We start from the raw sequence: 24,534 nt of genomic DNA, 5'->3' as shown, positions 1-24,534 counted from the left end.
TTTTTTCTTTATTTAGAGACATTTCTCAACACATTGGTCTATTTTTCATTGGTTAATAGCTTAGTGTACCACATTAACCACAATGCTTTATGATTTCCTGCTGATACTGTTGCTTGGGTGCTTTCTGCTTCAATTGTGGTGCCTTTTCACAGTGACAATATGCAAGGTGTAATAATGTATTTTCCCACTTCTGGCATGTTGATTTGGTCTGTAAACAGAGAAGCAACCGGTAGTTAGATTACCCCATGTTGATGAGTTAAAAAATTGAAGAGGTGTTTTCTGTCTTTTACTGGGTGGAGGCAGAGATTTACAAATTGCAACTCAGCATTAACCCTCACATAATCTCCACGTATAAAAAGTGATGTAAGAAAGTTTTAGTCTTTTAGACTGTCCCGTTCTCGCTCCTCATCTGTAAATACTGCTCAGATAGATTTCTAAAGCTGTTTAATGTCAGTGTCACTGTTCATAGATCATAGAACTAGCCAAGTCAAGTCTCTTATAACTCAAGTGTATGAAATAATTACATTTCATCCTGGAAGTTCCCTTTTGCCGTCTCCTGTTTAGTTTAGTTTTGTTTTGTTTTGTTTTTCTTTTTTTCCATTGATAGTAAATGTGTGTGAGAAAAGAAGCTCTTGCTCTTTTCTTTTTAGGAGCTAGCGGTGTAACCTGATAAATATCAAGTCTGAGACCATTTAAATGTCTTTCCTCTTATTAAACACCGTTGACTGCACTAGCAATGGCTTCAGACAGAAATTATATTGCAAATACGGCAACAGTCAACAAAAATCACAAAGATTTCACTATAAACATAAGTAAGTTTTCCTAAAAGCATAAACGTCAATTTATGTTCTTACTGAATTGGGTACTGGCCACAAATGTTTCTACTTTGTGACTTTGATTAAAATCGATGTTTTTTTTTTTTTTTCTTAATGTACAGCTTCGGAGCCTCTTCGTCTGCTCATGGCTGCTGGCGACCTCTAGTGGACATGAGATGTGATTGCATTCTGCGCCTAATTTAGTTTTCAAAATTATTTGGCTCAGGCTTCAGTTAAAACACCTTTTCTTCAAATTGTTAATCGATCTGACTAACATTAGCATCAATCGTTAACGAGTTGCAAACAAGGATCCTGTAGGATTCAAATGGTAGTTAACTAAAGCAGAAAGTATGTTCAAATCCGACGCCACAGGATGGCAGCATAAAACCCACATAGATTCCACATAAACCCACACACACACACACACACACACATTGGATTGTCTAGGAACACCTGTTAGAAACGCAACACAAGAACCAAAGCACATATAATTGATAAACAACGCATATAGACCCACAACATTTATTTTATTCTTCTATGCTATTTCCATAACCTGGCAAAACTTTTCAAAAATCATAAAAATATCATTCTTATATTTACTGCAAATGTAATAAACGGTGTATTTCTTTTCCAATTAGCCCACTAACCAATTCATACGAGCTTGTAATGAACTTAACTGGGTCAAATGATTACTGGAACATAGGGCTATTAAATTGAAGGAAGTCGTATGTTATTTTTGGCTCATATTGTTTTAAACTGTGACTGAGATTTTGTTGACGTTTCTTAATAATGTGTAGGTGACACTTGGTGGCCTCAATATGCCTTAATCTGTGTGCCATATGTGCATCATATCGTCAATCTGCTGCCAAAAGTAATAACTCAAATTCTATGCTTTTTTCTGTTGTTTTTAAAGCTACCTGTTGGAGACATTCATTTTTCTGTGCGCGTAATTGATGTTGCTTTTAGCACCATGTACACGACTGGGGAAAATGTCTTGCTTCCTTACTCCTTCTGTTTTTTATTAAATATTAATTTTCTGTAGCCTATGTGATGGAAAAGTAGACAAGTTTTTATATTAACAGTTGCACTGATACATGGGGAAGAGAGAATGCGATTGCACACATTGCAGTGTTAATATAATAGACTAATACGGAGACAGATGGACGCAGTTTCTCCCTTAAAGCACATGGTCCTGGCGCCAAACCTGATAATATGTCAGAATAACCTACATTTTTAAGCACATTTGAACCTTGATTACAAGTCTCATTTAAAGGCTGTTTTAATAACAGTTTTTGGACTAGTGTATTTATTGCAAAGAAGCACAGCACAATTACATTAGCTTTTCATTAGCAGGCCTAAGTGACGCGTCTCGGGAATTATGGCATTATGGAGGAAATAATCATAATAAATTCTCATAAAAACATTCGAGGGTCTGAACATGGTGAAATAATGTCGCTTCTAAGAAATGGTACCTGCACTGTACAAATACTTTACTGCTTTTCCTTTATACCAGGGATTTAAATATCATAAAATTATTTGATTTCATGATTAGTGGCCTACCAACGGCGTTACAACAAAGTACAAAATGATCTCACGTAGAAAGCAACAATTAAACTACAGACTAATATATTTCCAAACAACAGCAATACAATGCAATACAACTCTGTTTGGTCTCTATTAACAATGAACTACTGAATGTCTGGAACTCTGAGTGGTGCCTATTTGTCATCTCCTACAAGAACATTTCTGCTGGAGAGAACAGACTGGGCTTTACCACTGGGACCTTTCCAAACTAATGCGTTTCCAAAATAAAACAGCCCGATTTCCTCTAAAAGCATCGCACCAAGAATCTAATAATTCTGTCCTTTTACATACTGTACATCAACTGTAATGAGAAATCACGGATGTCTACACAGGTATATACATTATTTAGTTACAGTGGTGTTATCAACATATGCCAAAAAAGTAAATTATAAACCTGTTACTAAGTTTTAAAAAGAATGATAGGAGCTTAGGAGATCTAAATATACAAATAATGCACGAATAAATAGCTAAAATAAAATATGAATAAATAGATAAATATGAATCGGATTCTTTGAACTTGTCGTGGCAGGAGCAATGCTCTGCTTTACGAACAGTGCAGTGTCTAACTGTGTGAATAGAAGCTGTAGTAGCCAATGTCCTTGGAGCAGTTCTTCTCGCACTCCCTGGGCGTCAGCATTTCGGATTTTAACGGCGACGCTGTTTCCGAAACCGGCGTGGCAGATGGAGAGATCCTCCTCCGCTTGGCTTGCTCGAAAATGCCCGAATCGCTCGAGTCGATCGATTTAATTGAGGAGGGCGTCTCTATCCAGCTGGACTCGGACAGGTCCTTGGGTTTGGCGTCGTCGTTTGTGCCCAGTGGGGATCTCTCTGGCGCGACAGGGTCGCCGTCGTCTAGACCAACCAGGTAACCTGCAGCCGCTGTCCGGCCCGGCACTGAGTTGGAGGGCCAACAGGGGAGGACAGCACCTGATTTACCGCAGTACTGAGGCGGAGTACGTGTTCCCCACGCAGTCGCCTCGCCGTAGTAGCCCAGGGCTCGGTTGGAGCAGCCGGCCGCGGGCAGTGGCAGAGTTTTAACTCCGGCGGCCGCGTACGAGAGCAGTGTGGCCGCGTTGCCCGCAAGATCGGCCGCGGCAGCAGCGTCGTACGCCGAGGCGGCGAAGTCCAGTCGGTTGTTGGCCGGGGTGACGAACCAGCGCTGCGGGGAGCCCACCGCGGTCTCGTCGGTTTGCTGCGGCGAAAGCAAGCTGTTGCCGAGCGGGACGCCGCGGTCCGTGCCAGGAGCGCCACCGACGCCAGGGTGAAAGCGGGACTTGGCATACGAGCTGACAAACTGGTCCTGCAGGAAAGAGCCCGGCATGGCGGCGTAGCGCGCACTCGGCATGAGCTGAGAGCGCGGAGACTCACCCGGGGACGGCGTCAAGCGATCAATGTCGCAACCTGTATAAACGCTGGAACAGGAAAGGGTCAAACATTATTTGCGTATTAAGAACATGATAAAACTTTTCAGAGCAACCTGAACAATGCAATATATGTAAATTATTACTGGCGTAAAGGTGCGCCATACATATATATATATATAATATATATAATATATATGATATTAATTGATATATAATATCAAATTCACTTATATGTGCCACCTGTTGTATTTATCTTTAAATAAATTAAAGCTTATTGCTACAAATGATTGCTGACATTTTATTACACATGATTACAGTTGATAAATATAGAAATAGAAATATTCCATAATTCATAGTGTGAAAATACGCATACTACATAACTAATCTGAATAAAAAATATTAAATTAAAAAATTAAAAAGAAAAATCAGTAGGGTAGGTGTTTTTTTTTTTTTTTTTTACCAGGGCGTACATATGACTTCGGGGTCGGATAACCTGCCTACATTTAGTTTCAGAAAAGCACTTGATTCTAGGTGTTTAGCTTTTCTAATATGAAGGAAAATAATTAATGACTGTACACAATTAAATACATTTACTGAAAAATAATAATGAAATGATCTTACGTGTCATAATTGTCCCGAAATCCTTTCGCAAATGGATTGTGGTCAATTTTTAGCTGTGTAATCTGTGGAGCGAAAAATAACAAAGAGCAATGATAACACCATTCAATCCCATAAAACATAAATAAATCAAATGTAGTGTCCTTTGTATTACCAGTAATTGTATTTATTTTATTATCTTCCTTGTTTAATGGTAACATTGCACATGCATGGACATGACCATAAATAGGACATCGTTGTTGATTCTTACATCGGTATTTTGATAGGCTGTGACAGCGATAAACTGAGTTTCGGGGAAGGTAAAGGTCTGCACGCGACCAGGTTGGCTCGTGTCCTCCGTTCCGTCTTCGTTCACCTGCACCACATGAAGCCGCGGCTGGTATTTATGCAGAGACTGAAGCACCACCATCTGCGCAAAATCACCAGAAATACACAAGAGTCAGCTTAAAAGCGCACTGCCATGCTATACTCCCTTTAAATTCGCGTTTGTGTATTAAATGAAATGATTGTAAAACACATAGTGTTATGACAAGTATTGCATTATTAAAAGACAACAAAAAACTTGGAATAGATAACAAACTTGGAATAAATAAAAATCAGTTTAAATGTAACAGAAATGTTGTGGACATTTTTATATATCACAGTAACCAAGTGCGTAAAAGTAATGAATATTGTCCGTGCTTGTTGATTATTTCCATTAAGTAATTTTCAGTAACTCCTTTGTCCATGACATCTTTATTGACTAACCTGTCCCGTGTTGTTCGAGGCTCCTTTGTTGTTAGTTAACTTCAATTTTCCAAACGAAATCTCTTGACGCATCCAGTGCGCGCCAGTGTTTGGAGAATCCGGGTGCATGTATACTCTGTTTCCTACTCAGATATAAATATATAGAGACATACAAAGACTTATGTAGAAGTTGTTATTATTATTATTATTAATAATAATAATAATAATAACAATAATAATAATAATAATAATAATAATAATAATTTATCATCATTACTATTATTATTATTGTTATTGTTATTATTATTATTGTTGTTGTTGTTGTTGTATTAATGTTTTCGTTAAATATCTCTCTTGGGAACAAAAACAAAGCTTTATAATGGTGTGTTGTGGAAATTTGAAAAGGCATTAAACATCTTCCAGTAGTTATGTGGTATTTTTGGATACCTGTCACATTGGTGTCCGCTTTACCGCACGGAACCCATTTCCCTCCTTGAAAGCGCCAGTGATTCGCATCCGCCAGAATCACATCAACAAAAATGTTGTAGTGAGCTGTCGGGTCCAGGCCCGAGATGTTGAAACTTAAAAAAGGGAACATTCGCCTAAAATGGACAAAAGTTATATTAAATTAAATGCTGCAAAGTCTTGTTATTATATACATTCAGACATTTTGGAGATTATATATTATAAATTATATATTATAAAACGTTATATAGAGTAATATACAGATTATAATATAATATTCGTGTAACATTCAAAAAATAGGAGTGATTTAAAATGAACTCTATGAACTAAAACGAACTATAACTAAAATGAAAACCTTGAATGAAAACTGAATTTGTAAGAAAATAGTCAAATAAAAATAAAAGAAATTGTGCTTATTGTTTTGCGTTGAGAAACTGATCAGTACCTGCGCCATAATTGTAGCAATAGTATATTTATGTATATAATAAAAATACAAGTTAGATCCCGAAAATCAAATCGTGAAATGTTCAGTCTAATTTACTCTGAGTAATTACAACTATATTTTTCTATTTAGACTTTCAGGTCAAAACGAAGAAAAACGAAGTTTAAAAATCGCAAACACCTACCGCCCTTGCTTAGTAATAATCATCTCGGTCTGATGTCGATGAAACTTCAGCCATAGCGCCCTGTTGCACAGGTAGATTTGCGCTTTACCGGGTAGCAGTCCGGCCTGTGCCGAGCTGAACTGGTAGAAAGCGGCGCCTTGGTACGCGTGGCCGTACTGCTGTGCGTACGGGTAGCCGGCGCTCGGGTAGCCCTGTGGGGAAGTGTTACTCAGCAAACTGTTGTAAGCTCCGTTCGTTATCACAGGATGATGCGCCATGTATCGACTCGGGCTTCCGATGGAAAATGCCGGATGCGCTGGTCCGTGCTGGCTCGGGTAGGGGAACATGGCAGCGGGGCTGGCGGAGAGCGGCTGAGTTTGACTGGACTGTGACAGGAGATACCTCTCTCCAGCAGATCCATCGAAGTTGTGACGAATGTCAGCGACTCCGTCGAGCGCTGGAGAGAGTTTGCCTCTCTGCACGTCTCCCGACGAGTCCTTAGAGTCGGCAAAATTGTCCGCCTCTGACTGATTCGTCATCCCAGCGGAGTTTTTTTTCAGGGGTGAACTTCTCTCCAGGTTGTCACGAGCAGATGTAATAGGATGGCCGTGCAAGGCGAGATCAGAACCCTCTGAGTTTGGGTAGCCACTGCCCACACTCAAACATTTCTTGGAGAGCGCGAGAGCTGGCGAGATGCAGTGCTCGAGCTGCATACCTCTCGACGACAGCAAGCGGCAATTAACGCGTGCGACGTGAGACCGCAGGCTTAACGCCTCGTGAAGTTAACCCGGGAAAGAGAAAAAAAACGCCTTCCCGCGGTCGGAGCTACTTTGCGCAAGAAAGCAAATCAGCCAGTTGACACTACCTTTTGCAATCGTGGGGGCTTTCGCTTTTCATTCCTGCCGCCTGCATCGTTAATGAATCGACTTTTGCTATTGGTTAACACGTGACAGTAATTTAATTAGACAGAACTTAATTAGGATAATCAAGGAGGCCCTTCACGCCACAGTGTATTCGCTTCTTGTGGCCAGTGATGTTTGTACACTGAAACTTGTGAAAACTGGGACTGGTGTAAATTTAGCTACTGCACAAGACAATAATTTGATAAGCCAAAATCATTACAATTACAATATAATGATAACAATCATAACCATTTCCATTGCCAATTATCTGTAATTACTGACCAATACTAATGTAATATTTATCCTGCATACCATTACAATTTGTATAAAATATTACAAGAGAAAAATTCACATTTGTTCCGTCAATAATTCTACACACCTGAATCTACTCGTTAAGGTCGTGAAAGTAAACACACCGTGTACAAGTAAAACGAAGCTTTAAAAAAGTCAGCAATGCATTTTATCCTTTAAGATTTTGAGATGTGGTGTGAAGTTACTAGCTCCCTTTGTAAATGTATTTACTAGTGTCCAAGGAATATTAATAATTTATCTGAGTGGGATAATTCAGGTTCTAAACACCACGTGCACTCCAAAAAAGGACGATTATTAGTATTATTATTATTATTATTATTATTATTATTATTATTATTATTATTATTATTATTAATAACAATAATAATAATAATAACAATAATAATAATAATAAACAGTAATATTATATAATTGTAAAAATAAAAGATAAAACTTTCAAGGACTAAAAAATACCATATAAAAAAGGAAGATCGATTACATCAAGGATATGATTTTGTTTAAGTTTACTTATGAGCAGTTTTCCTCACAGTGTCCATGCGTTAATTATGGAGGACTAAAATTTGTCCTTTCACCCGATAAGAATAACATTTTTAATTCTCCATCAATTTATGTCGCCAGTATGGCATGGAACTGTGGATTTCTAAGCTACATCTCAATTAAGTGTGTTCTATTAAGAGTTTCCATTCTATTTCCTTTTCATTTTCTCCCTGCTTACATACTACATCTCAATCTTTACAACAATCCTATATCTACATGGTAATCTAAAGCCTCCAAGACGTGTGCATAAACGGTTAGCAGATCTTTTTATAACGACATAGTCTTATATTTTATCCCATAAGCCGGGTGGAAACTGGATTGGATGTAAATAGCTCCTGATCGACTAGAACCCAAATTTTTAACCTGGATTGCGCGCGCATTTATGAGTGTAAAACAGCTCGGGTGAGTGTGAGCGCGGGGATGCGCGCCGAGGTGAGCGGACCTGCACTTCTAATGAACAGGCTTTCCGTTTCCGAGGCTAACAAGAAGGGTCATTATAAAGGGGCAACTGGGTCCAGCAATCTATTCTCAAGGAACGTGCAAGCACAGGCTTGCCTGCATGCGCCTAACCAGCTGAACGAGCGGCTATCTTCCCCTTCTCATTATTCCCTCCGCCCTCTCTCTCTCTCTCTCTCTCTCTCTCTCTCTCTCTCTCTCTCTTGCTTTCTCTCTCGCTCTCTCTATCTATCTCTCTCTCACTCTCCCTAACTCTCTGTATAATAAGCCTTCAACCAGACTAAGGCCTTATCGCTGCAGACCTTATTGTTGACTCACCCAGCATGCATGTCTTGACTTAGAGAAGATGTTTTTCTTCCGACCTGTTATTCACCTCCCCTTCTTTTGTTGTGCATTAGATACCCCCCTCTCTCATACAACCCCCCTTCCCCCCCATTTTGTACTTTGCACTTATTAGCTCAGCCAGTGGCCGTAACCGCAGAGAAAGGGCCTGGAGGGGGATTATCAATGCCAGGGCCAGTGCTTTGTCCCTCAGGGCGTCATTGTGTGGAACACACAGCTTTTGAATCCTCAGGTGAGCATAAACACACGCCACTGACCCACTCACACAGGTGATGTGTTTCTCTGCTGCATGCACATTACTCTAATTTGTTTGAGCTGTGCATTGTGCTTTTAATTATATGTTTTTATGATATCTGTATTAATTATGTTTTGCAATATGAGTATTGGCCTAAATGTAATTAGTAACCTGTTATTTGCAGCCACAAGATTCATCAGTTATTTACTAATAACTTCCACAAGAACAAAGCCAACTAAATGCAGTTGAAATAAATATACAATAAGATGGTACTCAGTATGGAAACTTTCATAATGGGCACAGCCTACTGTGTTATAACGAGGCCTAATCTAATACATTGTGAGTGGGTCCAACTCAGAACAGTAAATGAAACCCCAGTTTTCCAATGATTTTCAAAGAACCTTTAATGTGTCACCACTGTGAACAGCTTGAGTAAGTGACTTCAGGCAGGGAAGTGTTTGCTTTTGGTTCACCTCCTGGAGCCATCATGTTGGCATTGATCAGTCATAAGATGCCAATAACCTGCTATATGAACAAGCCATATGTCAGATCCTTTTATCAGCCTTGCAGAACAAGACATGTCCACTAAACCTCTCCACATCTGCCTGAGGCACAGTGCCAGCAAGCTTTATAAGCCACTTTACTTCAGGTATGCTTAAACAACTGATCTAAGAAGGTCACATTGGCACTTCTTTATTGCTAATGAAAAATAGTAGACATGGGCAGTTACTTAAAACAAAATCACGTAACTCTGTTTCAAGTCCCCTGAAGTAAAGGAAAATGTTTGCCACCCAGGTCTAAACTAATCACTGTCAGTAGTACAAAGTGGAGTCTGCTGTAAGTGAGCACCAGCCCAGGGACTTTACCTAATGCCCACTCTGTCACATCAATCACGGGATCACCGCACATCGAACGACAACAAAATTATAGCCAGGCTGGATAAGGGGACAGAGGAGGCTGCCCCAGTCACAAACGATTGCGTTCTGTGAGCATGAAAGAGAGACTGTACACAGTAAACACAGCACTGACAGGAGAGAGATGAAAAGCAAGAGCTCAAGGTTATTTGTGATTCATGGCAGGTAGTGGCTTATATTACAGTGTCAATAAAAATTTAATGGGGATGCATTTAAGATGGCCCTTAAGTTATTTATAAGTTGTTTGCTGAATGCAATATATTATATATATATATATATATAATATATATATATATATATATATATATATATATATATATATATATATATATATATATATATATATGTATATAAAATTTAAAAAATGTTGTATATATAAATATTTCTCACTTTTACAGTGCCAGATTCCTCCCAGCTCCACTAATTATCTCATTAGTAGTGTGACTCCATTGTTTGCTATTAACATGAATTCTGACCGCTGTGGTGTCCTGTGGCTGGGTCCAGGCCTGTCACAAGGCATCAGGCAGCTCTTTGGAAAAAGGAGATGGAGGTGGCCTGGCATGGGCTGATCGGACAGTTGTGGCTTTTAAAGCCTTATTAGCCTGAGTGGATCAAAGCCAGACCTGTATCATCCCCCGAGACACACTCCTACACCGCTCATTATTGATGTCCTTTTAGGTCCTCTGCTCAGGTGTCACTCATGTCTCTGTTAGAGCTGCCTTGGCTTGGTACAGGAGCCAGATTTTCTTGCCACACACACACACACACACACACACACACACACACACTCGATCAGGCATTAACATAGTGGCATGCTTCTGACTGTTCATTGACCCTCACTGCACACTTTCATTGCTCATTTGATGTAAAATTAAAGCTGAAAATAAAAATCAAGATTTTTTATAAGATACTGTAGGTTACACTCATCTGATTTTCAGATAAATAGCACTAATTGCCCAACAAATAACAAAATTGATGCCTTAAATTGCAAGTGGCATGTTCTTTGGAAAATTATTAGAAAATGAATGATATGTATTGGTTGTACAATATTATAAAACAACCAATATATATTCTTTCACTCCAATCATTATTATTATTATTATTATTATTATTATTATTATTATTATTATTATTATTATTATTATTATTATTTGTCCTTGTAACATTACAAATTCCTTTACAAATTTGCTTAGTTAATACAAAGGATTAATGTAACTAATGAGGAATTAAAATCATCCAAACATCTAACCATTTCTTTCTTCAATTGGACAGAATCACCTGCCATTATATTGGAAAATTACAACAACGGTTTCATCTTCAGACCAGCTGGGATTTGGAAAATAGAGGGCCAACAACAGAGATGAAACATTCAGTCATACTCATATTTTAATAAACCAGGCTTCTCTAAATTAAGAACATTCCACAGTGCCAATGATATACTGGCATACATTCATCAAGTCCTGATTCTCAAAGGAAACCCAGTGAAAGGCAGTACAATTTTTGTGCAGGCAGTGGAGTCCATAAGTATCACTGGAGAGTAAAGCAATATTTGCTGATTTGCCTCTGTACTCCAATAAATTGGATTTTAAATGAAACAATCACCATGTGGTGCAAGTGCAAAAGCGTTAATTCCTGGGGTTTTGCATCTACAGTATGCTTTGTGAATCATCTAGGCTATGTTGCATAAACTGAAATGCTGTTCTCTTCTAAGAGCCTTTTACGATAAAGCAGAAAAGTCAGGAAGCATGGCTTAAAAATCTTACTGAGTGGAAAAGGTATGTAGTAAAATAGGCTACTGAAAACATTTTCTAAATTTCTTCAAACAAAGAATAATCAGGAACATAATGGCAACCAAGTTTAATCAGTAAATGATACTTTACTTGTCTATCCGACATTTGTGTGTTTAAGATTCTCAGCGAATTCTGGAATAAAAACTTATAATAATGACATCTGATTTTTCATTTGAAAGTCATTTTTAAATGCAGGTTAATAAGAACATAAGCTTTGCTGTGATTTGATTTCAAAGATGGGACAATTAATGAGAACTATTTGAATAAGGTCAGTTTTTGAGGTAAGTGAATTAGAGTCATTAATTGCAAAACAACATTAATGATGACAACTACAGAAGACACAATAAAGTTTGCCAAAGCGTTATTATACTGACAATATTCTAAGTTTACAAATAACAAACTAAGGTGCTTTATAGCCACTCAACCTTATTGTGCATTAAAATAACACTGGTACAGCCATTCAGGTTGATATATTTGCCTACTGAACATAAGCAGCAAAAAACTGGATTTCCACCTCATTTAATTCGTATTAACCAAAGGCCTAAATAAGGCAAAAAATGACAGGATATTAACTCTTACTATCATGAATTGTCCTTATTTTTAGAAAACTCAATCAATGTTATAAACACTTTAGTTTATGCGAGAATTGTATATATGTTTTCCATATAGAAAAAGGAATATAATAGGGTCAAGGAACTCTTGTATCCAGAATATTGAATTAAATATAATTAGTACAAATATTAATAGGCATAAATGAAGTGATTATCACATGCGCAATATTTTATAGAATGAATATCATCATTTAAAGAATTTCAGATCATTTTGTGTATTAAAAAATATTATAAATTAATCAAAATTACAGCAATCTAAGACCATTCTATGTTGTTGTTTTTTCTTTGGCTGTTCTTTTTTCTTTGCACACATACGGCACCCTGAGCCTGGCCTGGATGTTCCTGGCATGAAAGCAGTTTTCTTTCAATGAACCACACGTTACATACAACAACATTTATTCATTGCTTTCATCATCATTCAGAGTGGTCAAAAATAACAAAAATCATTAACAGTACTAATGAAATGAGTTGACTGTTCAGCATGTTTTGTCTAACACTAGTGTCTGACACTAACTGCTATTAGTCTGGGACTTTGACATGGTGAAATGGTGAGTGAGAAAAGAAAATGCTTGTACTTTTACTTTTGGGGAGAGAATAGAAAAACTGTTTGCTATCCCTTATTGCTATCCCTGTTTTCTTCTTCTAACATTGAACTACCATACACTACACTAGCAATTTCCATTGTTGATATCAGGAACAAACACTGACTGTTCACAGGAATAATGAAAATAGTGCAGCAAACAAGAAATTAGCACAAATTAAATGCTAACCACATCACAAATATTTCATTGTTAACACATTTAATGTGGGCCAGGGCGATGTTTTCTCTTAATAATAATATGCTGGCTATAATTTCTATACTGTTCAAAAAGTCATTTTCAGTGACAGGTCTGAAAACTGTCAATGTTTTTGAAACTGTAAACAACATAAAAGCTCCAGGCTACTTATGAGTACCCTATTGCTTAGGATTGTAGCTCTGAAACATAGTAAGGATCTTATATCAGTTAGCAGAGTGGGAAGAAAATGGCTAATGTCCCAACTAAAACATCTTTTATCACCAGCTTCATGCCTGTTAGCGACTGCTTAGTTTGCTGCCAGTCTCTTTAAATATTCAGGGAACTATATGACCCGTGGAGTGCAGCTGGGCTTTGCGACCATTTTGTTCTTTCTGCTGCCATGCACTGTCAGACGTCTACAAGTGAAGAATATCTGCCACTGTCCCCTGCAAGCCCCTGGGCATTAAAAATTCAGGTTAGCTCCACTTTTTAAGCCATTTCAGATGAAAAGTTCAGAGAAATGAAACTGACTTATGCCATATGAATATCAGTGGATTGCTGTGATTTTGCCTCTGGTGTTTGTAGGGTCGAAATTATTTATAAAACATCAATTTTTGCTTATAGCATGAAGCATGCACATTTCCGTGCACAATTCAGACCCCTTGGGGAATTTCAGCATATTTGGAGTAAAGTAAAATGAGACAGAAACCTGATCTTCTGGATTGTTCAGATTAAGTACAATAAAAAAAAAGCAGCTTTTTGACGGAAGTGATGATTTTAAAAAATATTTGTATTTTTACAGTTTGACTTAACAAAATAGCAGCTACACACAACTACACAAAAACATGAATATACATATATACATAATATACATAAATGTATTTACACTTAACATTAAATCCATCTTATTTGGATATGCTCATGTTTGAAAGGCAGATATGGCATTTGCTAATCTAAATCTTATTCATGGTTGTAAAAGTGCCAAAAGGAGCAGAGAGCAAAAATAAGAGAGAGTAAACAATATCAGGCTGGTGAGACATCTTGATTTAACTAGCCGAGCGTAGCAGTAGGCCAGAATGCCTGACTCAGTTAAAATGCAACAGCAGGTGAAAGGCCCTCAGCTCGGCTTCTAAACTAAGAACGTCTCATCCTGTTAAATATTATGATGTTTAGAGGCTCGCTGATACTTTTTACACTGTATAAATTTAGCTCGCAGAATAATGACCGGGTATGAAAGATTAGAATTACACCTTCCCACAGCAATCATATGTTTTAACCCTGTGGGATTAGTCTTGGATGATCATGCGAAATAGACTTATTTTTTAAAGGCTTTTGGAGCACTTGTCTACATTACATATTCACTCTAATATAGAAATAAATACTGTGTCCTTGTGCTCAGCTTATAAAAGCAAGCCCTGAGCCAATTTCTGTGAACTGGGTAGTGTGCCTATCTCCTCCTCCCCATGGCAAAGTGAAATGGAATTGCCTCTCACATTCAAAGACAGCTCAGTGAAGGTGATAATAGAGCTACTCCCTGCTGTCTACAGTCAGGAAATAGGAAAGTGGCATATGGGGCCAGGAACCAAACAGAACAGGAACTGCAGCCTGGAAAGAGTGGAAAGCAAAGGAAAGGTTAATGATCATTCTTGAATTCTAGTGGGAGAAAGTCGACTTGAAGTTGAAGAGAGAGAGCATAAAAACATAAAAAAAAGAAATGTTTGAATGACTTCCCTTCTTGCACACCCCACATGAACACTTTTTGAAATACCATGTGCAATCCTGTAAGTCAGGTCAATTTCATATAAGGACACAGAAATTGTAAAACCGAAACTTGGTGTCTAATCATATTGTTCTGTTTCTATATTACAGCACTTTCCTCATTAACCCTGCTGGTCAGATACAAATGTAATAGCATAATAAAATGTCAAAGTTCTTACCTTATATAATCTAAGTCAGTAATATATTTAGAAGCTTCAATAAACAACCACATTCCATCTATACAGAAGGAAACACCTTCCCAGGCACTGCCACCAGGCCCTGCTTCCAGTCTGCAAGCCAATACACACCATCCTGGAGCAATGCCACAATGGAAATGAGAGACCAAGCTCCGTAACGTTGCTCCAAACCAGGCTGACAGACTAGCAGGAGTCAGGCGTGGGAGAAAAAAGAAAGAAAAACAATAGACACGGTTGATAAAATTGGCTCTATCACCAAGCAAGAGTGCAAGCATAAAAATGAGAGCTGTGCATGTGGCCTGGATGAAGTGCTAACGTTAAGCAAAGGGCATTAGCAGACAGGGAAACTTGCTTTCAATTTTTCACCCGGCTACCACACCTTGGCCGAGGCAGTTTGTACCCACTCAGCACTCATGTCTGAATACCAAGCCTTTAAGTATCAATTAAACTAGCAGTGGGATTAGCCACTTCATCATGAAGCAATTTGCACTGTGTCGCTCCTCCGCTGTGCCTTTGTTCACATTCATTTGGAGTTTTTTCATCTATGGTCAATGATAAAGGTATTTGAAGAAGCAGATGACAACTGTTGAAGGCAGAGATTTTGGACGTTGCAGTCAGAGGAAATTGAGAAGAGTTGTAGAATTGAGAAAGAGAGAGAGAGCGAGAGAGAGAGAGAGAGAGAGAGAGAGAGAGAGAGAGAGAGAGAGAGAGAGAGAGTCCTCTCACATATACTTAATAAATAGACACATACAAAATTGTGCATGAACACGCATGTGAATTCAGACTCATGTAATATACTTCAGCATGCAGTATGCTTGTTACAGTATATTGTCTATTGATGTGCAGCTATGCTATGCCTACTTACACACATAACCTTAACCTGAGCCTAATAACCAAAGAGAAATCGTTTATCTTTTATTAAAAATCAGTTATCATTTTCTCATGATGGGAAGAGCACCAAGCAAATGTCTCCACAAGGTCAGAACTGTCTGATATTCCCATTCTTGTGAACATACACATGCATACACAACAACATCCAGTTTTAATGATGCATATATTTATTCCTATTCTCTCTCTCTCTCTCTCTCTCTCTCTCTCTCACACACACACACACACACACACACACATACACACTTACAACAGTTACAATGACAATAACTATTGTAGTGGTCCTGTTTTGTAGAGTATACTGTCATTCACTGAAGTACTCTCTGACTATCCACTTTTTCAGTTTGATTTTCCCAATTCCCTAAATTGTTTCAGCATAAGGCTTTGCTCTCCAGCTTGGGCCAGCTTGCTACAGCAGATGACGGGTCTGGGAGGCATATGTCACAAAGACAACATCCAGCTCCTGTCTGACAGTGGCATCATCTCACCCTAACAAGTTATCGCTGTAATGCTGAGGTGACATGACAGTGTCTGCACGGGCAGATGGATCAATAACACAGGTGCTGGGAGCCTCTGTCATTGCCATACTCTCTTCTATACGGACAATATCACTGAGCTTAGTATAGAACATCATGGAAAATCTGTTTCTCCATGTAAAACATCACAGCCATTTGGTGTCATGATCAGAGTGTTGGCATATTAAAAGCATGGAATGACTGAATTGCATAATATCCTCAATGTATGGGATTATTTTGTGATTTAGAGAAAGAAAAAGCACATCTTAACTGTTCTGAGGTAGAACATCTTTTTTGTCCCTTTCTATCATCTTCATGCTCACACAAGTAATCCAATATATTGTTGAAATATTCAGCAGTGATGTTTTATTTGTCCCTTTGGAGTGGTGGTGAGTATGATTTAGTAATGCAGATGGAAGAATCTGCCAGTGCACATTTCTGTCCTCTCTCCTGCCATCTCAACTCTTTTAGATTCTCCTTCTCTCTGTGTTTCACTCTCCCACTTTCTCTCTCTTATGATGGAAGAACTGACATGTCTGAGATGATATAAAAATAATCTGCACTTGATAGTCATCCACTGTGTCTGTGTATGCCATGATTCTATAAGGAAAAGCTCCTATAGCTAACAGGGGACCACACTGCCAATTCTATAGCAACATGACAATCATCATCATAAAAAATGAGTGATGAGCCAATCCAGCTATTTCTTGATACAACATAAATATCAGAACTGAGCCGACACCCCAACAGACTGATACTCCTGACACTCTCCTAACTTCCACCTAGTAACTGTAAGACCTCTGCTTGTATGAAGCATACCTATGTTCACATCACTCAAAATCACTCAAATAGATATGTTGACAAGAAATGTGAGTGTGTGTGTGTGTGTGTGTGTGTGTGTGTGTAAGAGACATATAAATCTCATAAACATTTCTCATATATTTTGTCATATATATGTATATATATACAGTATATATATATATATATATATATATATATATATATATATATATATATATATATATATATATATATATATATATATATTACTTCACTGTTTTATATTAGTACATAATATATCAGATTATATATAATCAGATATATAAGATCATAAGATCATATATAATAAACCAGATTGTTCATCACATTTTCTAATCTTATCAACAAATTTAATGACAGAGATTTGTGTTATTTTGACGGATGTGATCATGGGACACAAATTAGTAAAACACATGTTTCTGGTATTTCATACAACAACAACAACAATAACAACAACAACAACAACAACAACAACAACAACAACAACAACAATAATAATAATAATAATAATAATAATAATAATAATAATAATAATAATAGTTGTTTTTAGTAGTAATAACAGGAAAGGTAGTTGTAATTTAAAAGATTCATTCTAATTAATTATTATTAATTTTTGAAATAATCTTAAGAATAAATAAATAATACATTTTTGCATTTATTTAAAGAAATCTTTAAAATTTACATTTTATTATTATTATTATTATTATTATTATTATTATTATTATTATTATTATTATTATTATTAAAAAGAAGAAGAATGAAATTAAATGCACATTTTTTTATGACACTCCTAACATCTTCAATGCAAAATATGACTTTTAATGACTAAAACTGATGCAACATTCAAGTCCCAGTCTGATGAAATTCCTTGTGTATATATATCCTCCCTTTCTCCTCCATGACGTAGCACACAAAACATAATGCACATCTATAATGACTTCTGGTGTCTTGCAAGCACAGGAGAAATAGAAGCTGAACAAAAAACAACAGCAGCCCATGGTGCTCCTGAGGTGTGGGCTCCCTGACTAGCAGATTAGGGTTGTGGGAGCACTTTGCACGTTGTTGTCACAGTCTGGCCGAGGGAGAATTGCGCTTGCTTATCCCCAGACAGATGAGACTGTGAACAAAGCGCACAACCAATTTGTGTTGCACTAAATTAAAAGCTCCAAAAAACATTAAATGAATTTGTTCCACATCATCAGCACATCTGACACATAAACACTTTTTTCCACTTGTCATTATCAAACATTTGATGTGATGAACTTATCGCTTCATCACATTGGTAATTCCAGATGAATGATTCCTTTTTGTTTGAATTTTTTTAGTTGATAAAATAAGTGACAATGTGTATATAAAAAAAATACTGGTATATCAAATACTGTGATGTGACACATCTCAAACAGTGTGTATTCCCTATTCGTGCCCAGTGATTACTAAAGATGAATGAATGAATGAATGAATGAATGAATGAATGAATGAATGAATGAAAACATTGATTATATGTCCCAATGATATGATTATTTCACTGTTTTCTATCATAATGATGCTGTACTTGAGTATATGGTGTGATTGCATTATAAATGTAAAAGCAGGACAGAAACCTTATTTAAAGACAAATAGAAGCAAAACTAAGGCTCAGCAGGAGTGTTGGGCATGGAAAAAGGATCCCTGAAGTTATGTTCAAGGTGTCATTTTTACAGTACTACTGATAAGAATACAAAAAGCGTCTCATAAAATGTGTTAGAAATCTCTCCTAACACAATAGCTGATAAACAAGAAAGATTGGATTCTTTTCTTTAACTTATTCTAGTCAGAGGGGACAGCTGTTGGATCACTGTTAAAATTGAATGGGGTTTATATTGTGGATTAATTTTAAAAAAGACTCTTTTATGAAGAGCCTGGGCACTAATGAAGCTGTCTACCCACTAGCCGAGGTGTCAGTCATCCTCTCCTCCTGCCAGAGCAGACCCACTCTCTCGTTCCACCACGGCCAGATGGTTTCTTCACACTGCATAAATAAATGGACGCGGGGGTGTGGACCTCTATAGCACAGATCACATTCTTACGGCATATACAGGACAGAGAGCTAGAGAGGGAGAGAAAGAGTAAAGAGTGGAAGAATATAAGAGAGAGAGAGAGAGAGAGAGAGAGAGAGAGAGAGAGAGAGAGAGAGAGAGAGAGAGAGAAAGAGAATGATGGTAATAATAATTTCATATAGTAACATGAAAGGTCCACACCAAGGCCACTGATGCTTTGACTGTGTTTAGTGTAGCTCTGTGGACAGAGTGTTAAATGAAGGCCTGTCTGCTTTTCACTGTACATAGATCACACCTCAAAGTGTTATCTTCTTAGAACTGTTCCACAGATTTGTTAACATCATTAGATAGATTGCCTCACCTTTGCCAGCAGTGTGAACCACTATCAGTTATGCCACCGACCTTTGATTATTATACTCCATTAGAATACCTGCTAATGAATTGTGAAACATGGTGTTATAGTGCAAATATAGGTTCAGTATCACTATTTGCTGCCTCTTCACAGTGGTGTGCACATGCTTTTATTTAATTACGAGCCGGTTTTACCAGCTTTAGGCAAGCGGTTGAAGTGAGGATGTCCGAACAACACATAGACAAAAGGTGTTTCTAATGCTGCTGTCTGCCTCAGTCATTAGAACCTGGCAGTAGTGCAGCTCCTACCTGTAAATGGACTCAGAGGAAAACAGAAGAAGTGCCCGGTGAGAATTTCACCAGGGGCTTGAAAATTCACACCCATCCAAGGTGTTGTTTAGGCGTCTGATAAACATGTGAGAAAATAATGGGCTGGGAAAGGAGTGGGTGCTTCAACCACAGAGACCAGAGTCAAGATGGAGATTTTAGAATAATTAACATTGTGATCAAGATGATATCAGTCAGCTACTCGTCATTCATTCAATGGGAGCAACAAAGAAAAGCAAGATGGAGAGAGACAACATAGAGCTGAGAGCATCTTGGACACCGGAGTTGTAGATCCAATTGAGGCTGTGAGCGGCCATATGGACTGGTGTGAAAATAGAATGCCAGAGTAGAGTAGAAGAAAAAGGAGAGAAAAAATAATAATAAATACACAGCATTTTAGATATGAACATACTACTGGGAGCCAATTTTTTTTCCTCATCTAGGGTGAAAACAACTAAACGAGGGTTTTACTTGACATGTTGCCATTCTTACTTTCATTTTATTTCTCCTGCTTCTCCTTGTATTATCACTGTAACATATACCACCATGAATACAATCAAATGAACCATAATAAAACATGATGCAAGCCAGGGTCCTTATATAGCTTCTATATGAGAGGCCCAAACATTGGGAACAGGCTGAGAATGAAAAACAAAGTGCATGTGAGTCTCTCCTCCCATCTCGCCTGCTGCCTGATGTTCAGAGCCTGCCTGTTATCGGAGGTGTTAATTGGCAAATTCAGTACAAGTCAAGAGCATGTTCCCCGTCGTCCTCGCCCAGCTAGGCTAGGTCATTAAGCTGAGAATGAATTCTCTCATGCTGCCTTAACCCTTGCAGTGCACCATGATGTTTTTTACCCTTCATCTTCCTGCATCCCTCTTCCAGCAGCTGCACTGAAATGTCTCTTATGGCCAAAATGGCATTCAAGTGAGTCCAAAATTTAAAAATGATGCAACAACTGCTGTCATCGAGCATTTGGGGAATTGATGTTGAATAAGTATTAGGGTGAACTATACTGTACTGTCAGTACTTTCATGCAAGTTGACCAAAAGGTTCACTTCAACCACTTAATCTAACATGTTCAACTTTTTCATTGTCACATTGGAAAGGTCAGTGAAATAATAATGGGTTTTTTAACTTATAAATTAAAGTAACAAAAAGACACGGACAATAATAAAAGTAATGAAAAGACAAGTCACTGAGCCTAGAAGTTTACTGCAGTGAAATACACAGTCACAATTGTTCAGTGAGAATGACACCAATAGTCTGCATGTTGCAATGTGCAGTTTTACTGTCTCCAGGCCTGGGCACTACAGAAGCCTTGTTTCCTTTCTCTGGTTCCCCAGTAAAGGCAGCATCCTCTGGGGTTCTGGGTGCGATCTCACCAATGCCTCTGTCATCACTTGCTGTGACTGCCAAATCTGTGCTCCAGAAACGAGGGCTCGCAAACCAGCACCGAAACAAACACACAATGCAAGCAGAGCTGCTTAGAGACCTAGACGAAGGCAGCCTTAACAACAGCACATTTCCACTGAACACACAAGGAAGAATCACAAAGCAGCTGAACCAAGAGGGAACAAAGCCTTTTTGGATAACTTTCAAAATCTGTAGTGGCTCTTCTATCTCTCGTTTGTGCCCTTACATTTTGTTTGCATCCTGAATGTTAACAGGCCAGACACCCAAATATGTTTCTGTAAGAAGCTGTTGATCGTTGACATGACTTTGATGTGAAGATATGGAGAGACTGATATCCAGTTGTCAAGAACCGAAGCTGTTTTTCATGTTCACAAAATGAAATGTCTATATATTATAAATTGCATCATGTCAAAATACTACATCACATATTTGCCATTTTTAGATATATTTTTTAGAACAATATATTATTACAGGGTGTTTGCTTACACAGGTATAAAATTATTTATTTAATAATTTCACTAATAACAGAGCTTATAACATTCCCATCCAATAATTATACAGTCTCTGTACAGAAACATTGAAAAATACCACATAGAAGCCTCATTACAAGCACTTTAAAAAATAATACAGGAAATATCCTTCGTCCCATTAAACTTTGTCAGTGGTAATGATGAGGCTGCCTCTAACTTCCTGCTAATTAACACTTCATGCTAATTCTACAAGCGTTTTCTTTTTTCACCCAAACTGCTAGTTGGCAATACGCTGGGCGCAGTGCAGTCAATGTGCTGCACTCAGCTTGTTGTTCTCTGGCTACTTTGAGAAAGATCATAGACTGAGAGTTATCATGCCAATATCATCAGGGTAAAATCTTTAAAGGTCTTCTTGCTGAATGAACTAGTCTGTGTCCTTGAGTCCAGAAATGGAAATAATTATGCACTGAGTTACTGATCTTGTAATTATGTGTCTGTCAAAAAGGGGGGAAATCTTAAAAACCTTCAAAATAAATAATTAAATAATTATCCAGGGATAAAACATATTGACAAAAGAAAATGCACATAGATGTTATGCACTATTAATCAAATCATACATGATTCGTATTTTATTACTGACACGAATGGGCTTGTTCTACTTTATGTTATTCTCCATGTGTTATAAAGAGTATAAAAAAAAAAACTTTAAATACTTCTAGATACCTTGGTTAAGAAGATAAAGTGCAGTATGCATGTCACAGCATGGGGTATTTGCAGCCTTAATAATGATGGTTACAGTGTGTAATTTAATTATTATGTTGATTAAAACATAATAATAACTTTTACTAGTAATAATATGGTAGTATAAAAATAATAATTAGAACAAAACGCACAAAGAATACTGAATGCTTGTATAAGTAAAATTACAAACAATATCATAATAAATGTGTGCGTTATATAAGAGAACTGCAGCCCTAATTTCTATATTTTACTTTTCTATCTATTGGCAGTAAATTATTAAATGCACACTGTAGTTATAGGTTCTAGTTTCCAGTAGACTAACGTGATTTATAGACGGTGTGGTAATTAGTCTGTTAATCGGTTAAATGTTTTTTTCTATTCTCAGGCGTAGGAAAATTACAAATTGTATTCAGTGGACACGTGGATACAGAAATGTTTTACAGGTAAATGCGCCAAGAAATCTGGTTCATTCAAGAAATGAGCCGGAAAAAAACCTTAACCAATTACGCGCATAATTTGATTACTTCAACATATGGTGCAATCTGCATGAGAATTAAAACTTTATGTAACTTGTGTAAAAAAAAAAAAAATCATTTTTAAAAACTTTTTATATTATTATTATTGCACGAAGAAGGATTTACTATGAATTTGTTTTTAAACACATCAAAAAATATTAAAGAATGTAAAAAAAAAAAAAAAAAAAACGCATACTGAGGATGAAATCTACTCTGTTCCAGCAGACCTAAGGAGACATACGGTGGCATTAATTACAGGAAAATTACGCACAAATGAAACCGCAGCAGATGTTTCAAATAATCGTAATTTTATTACACTACACACGGGTTGGTTTTTACGTTTGGACTTGATGAGTGTAAACAGCATCTTCGTTTCTAATTTATCCTGAAATCTATATATCTCCGACCTGCAGAAGGCCACGTTGGCGCATTGGATAAGAATTTATAGGCTACACTAAAGTCTATTCTGTCGAAAAAGAGACTCAACTTCACATATTGAAGCTGTTGTTCATTTTCCACGTCGGAAATTTTTTGAGAATCTAAATGAGTGTTTAAATTTAGTAGGCTATAGGACGTTGCTCTGACAGCCTATAGGAGCAATAAAGAACTGGATGCTCTGCGTAAAGGAACCTTTTTGGCTCGTTCACTGCGTCGGAGGAACTCGTGCCAGCATAAATATGCCATCTTCTTTTCTCTTTCTTTCTTTCCCCCTCGCGTTGGAGGTGACTCCGCTCCCCTGAAGCTGGAGACTTTACTATTTTTCCGTGAACCGAGCTGTGTGGCTGATTAACATGCGCTAATAATGGCGGCCCGGCTCCTGCTCCATTGTTCTAACACCTCCCCTCTCCTCCGCACCAATCTGTCACCGCTCCGCCGCGCCGCGCTGCTCTCCACAAATGAGATGGATAATTACTTGCCCCTCACGAACGCCTCACTCTTCTCACCCCTGATTGCTTTCACCTTTTTTTGCTCCTGGCAATTTTGACACCTCGTAATCAGCCTGCTGCTTCTCCCCTTTCGATCCGGATCCATCCTTGTCCTCACTCTCGGCCCTTTTCATAAGGCTACTCATAATACTTTTTTCCTCCCCAAACACTATGGATATAGAGCACATCCTTTCCTTAGCCTAATTCTAATGGTTTTCTGAAGCAAGAGAAAACGGGTTCCAACCTATCAAAACCATAATAGGCTTTTTCACTTCTAGCGTTTACATTAGTGCGATTCCATCAAAAAAAAAAAAATGAGTGGACATACAAGGAGAAAGAAAAAACACATGGGCCCCGTAACTGTCAGTACAGCTTCCTTCTTCCAAATAACAAGCATTGACAACATAATTATGTACAAGCATCTGTGCACGGCTCCAGTGAGGGAGAGCGGCGCGCGGGCTACAGAGTCACACACACACACACACACACACACACTCTGAGTCGTCACACATCCAGACACACA

At 37.8% G+C, this 24,534-nt stretch overlaps 1 protein-coding gene across 1 annotated transcript; it reads right to left on the bottom strand.

Moving 5' to 3' along the window:
* Positions 1-1,501: 1,501 nt before the first annotated feature.
* Positions 1,502-7,017, bottom strand: tbr1b (T-box brain transcription factor 1b). The gene is made up of 6 exons (XM_060876675.1): positions 6,199-7,017; positions 5,555-5,709; positions 5,129-5,250; positions 4,632-4,790; positions 4,385-4,446; positions 1,502-3,811 (listed from the first exon to the last, which is right to left on the bottom strand). Exons 1-6 carry the CDS (start codon positions 6,888-6,890, stop codon positions 2,962-2,964), a joined length of 2,040 nt encoding a protein of 679 aa, XP_060732658.1. The 5' UTR covers positions 6,891-7,017; the 3' UTR covers positions 1,502-2,961.
* Between the last annotated feature and the right edge of the window lie 17,517 nt (positions 7,018-24,534).

The sequence above is a fragment of the Tachysurus vachellii genome, chromosome 8 (genome assembly GCF_030014155.1).
Source record: "Tachysurus vachellii isolate PV-2020 chromosome 8, HZAU_Pvac_v1, whole genome shotgun sequence".
Classification (NCBI taxonomy): Eukaryota; Metazoa; Chordata; class Actinopteri; order Siluriformes; family Bagridae; genus Tachysurus; species Tachysurus vachellii.
The sequence above is the reverse complement of the archived record's forward strand: the minus strand, read 5'-3'. Positions and strand labels throughout refer to the sequence as shown.

What these genes read in the sequence shown, in the direction of transcription:
- tbr1b (XM_060876675.1), bottom strand. Translation starts at nt 6,890, where the DNA reads ATGCAGCTCGAGCACTGCATCTCGCCAGCTCTCGCGCTCTCCAAGAAA. An exon ending in AGCGGACACCAATGTGACAG is followed by an intron (nt 5,251 to 5,554) that starts GTATCCAAAAAT and finishes ATATCTGAGTAG; the next exon opens with GAAACAGAGTATACATGCAC. An exon ending in TTTCGGGACAATTATGACAC is followed by an intron (nt 3,812 to 4,384) that starts GTAAGATCATTT and finishes TTCCTGTTCCAG; the next exon opens with CGTTTATACAGGTTGCGACA.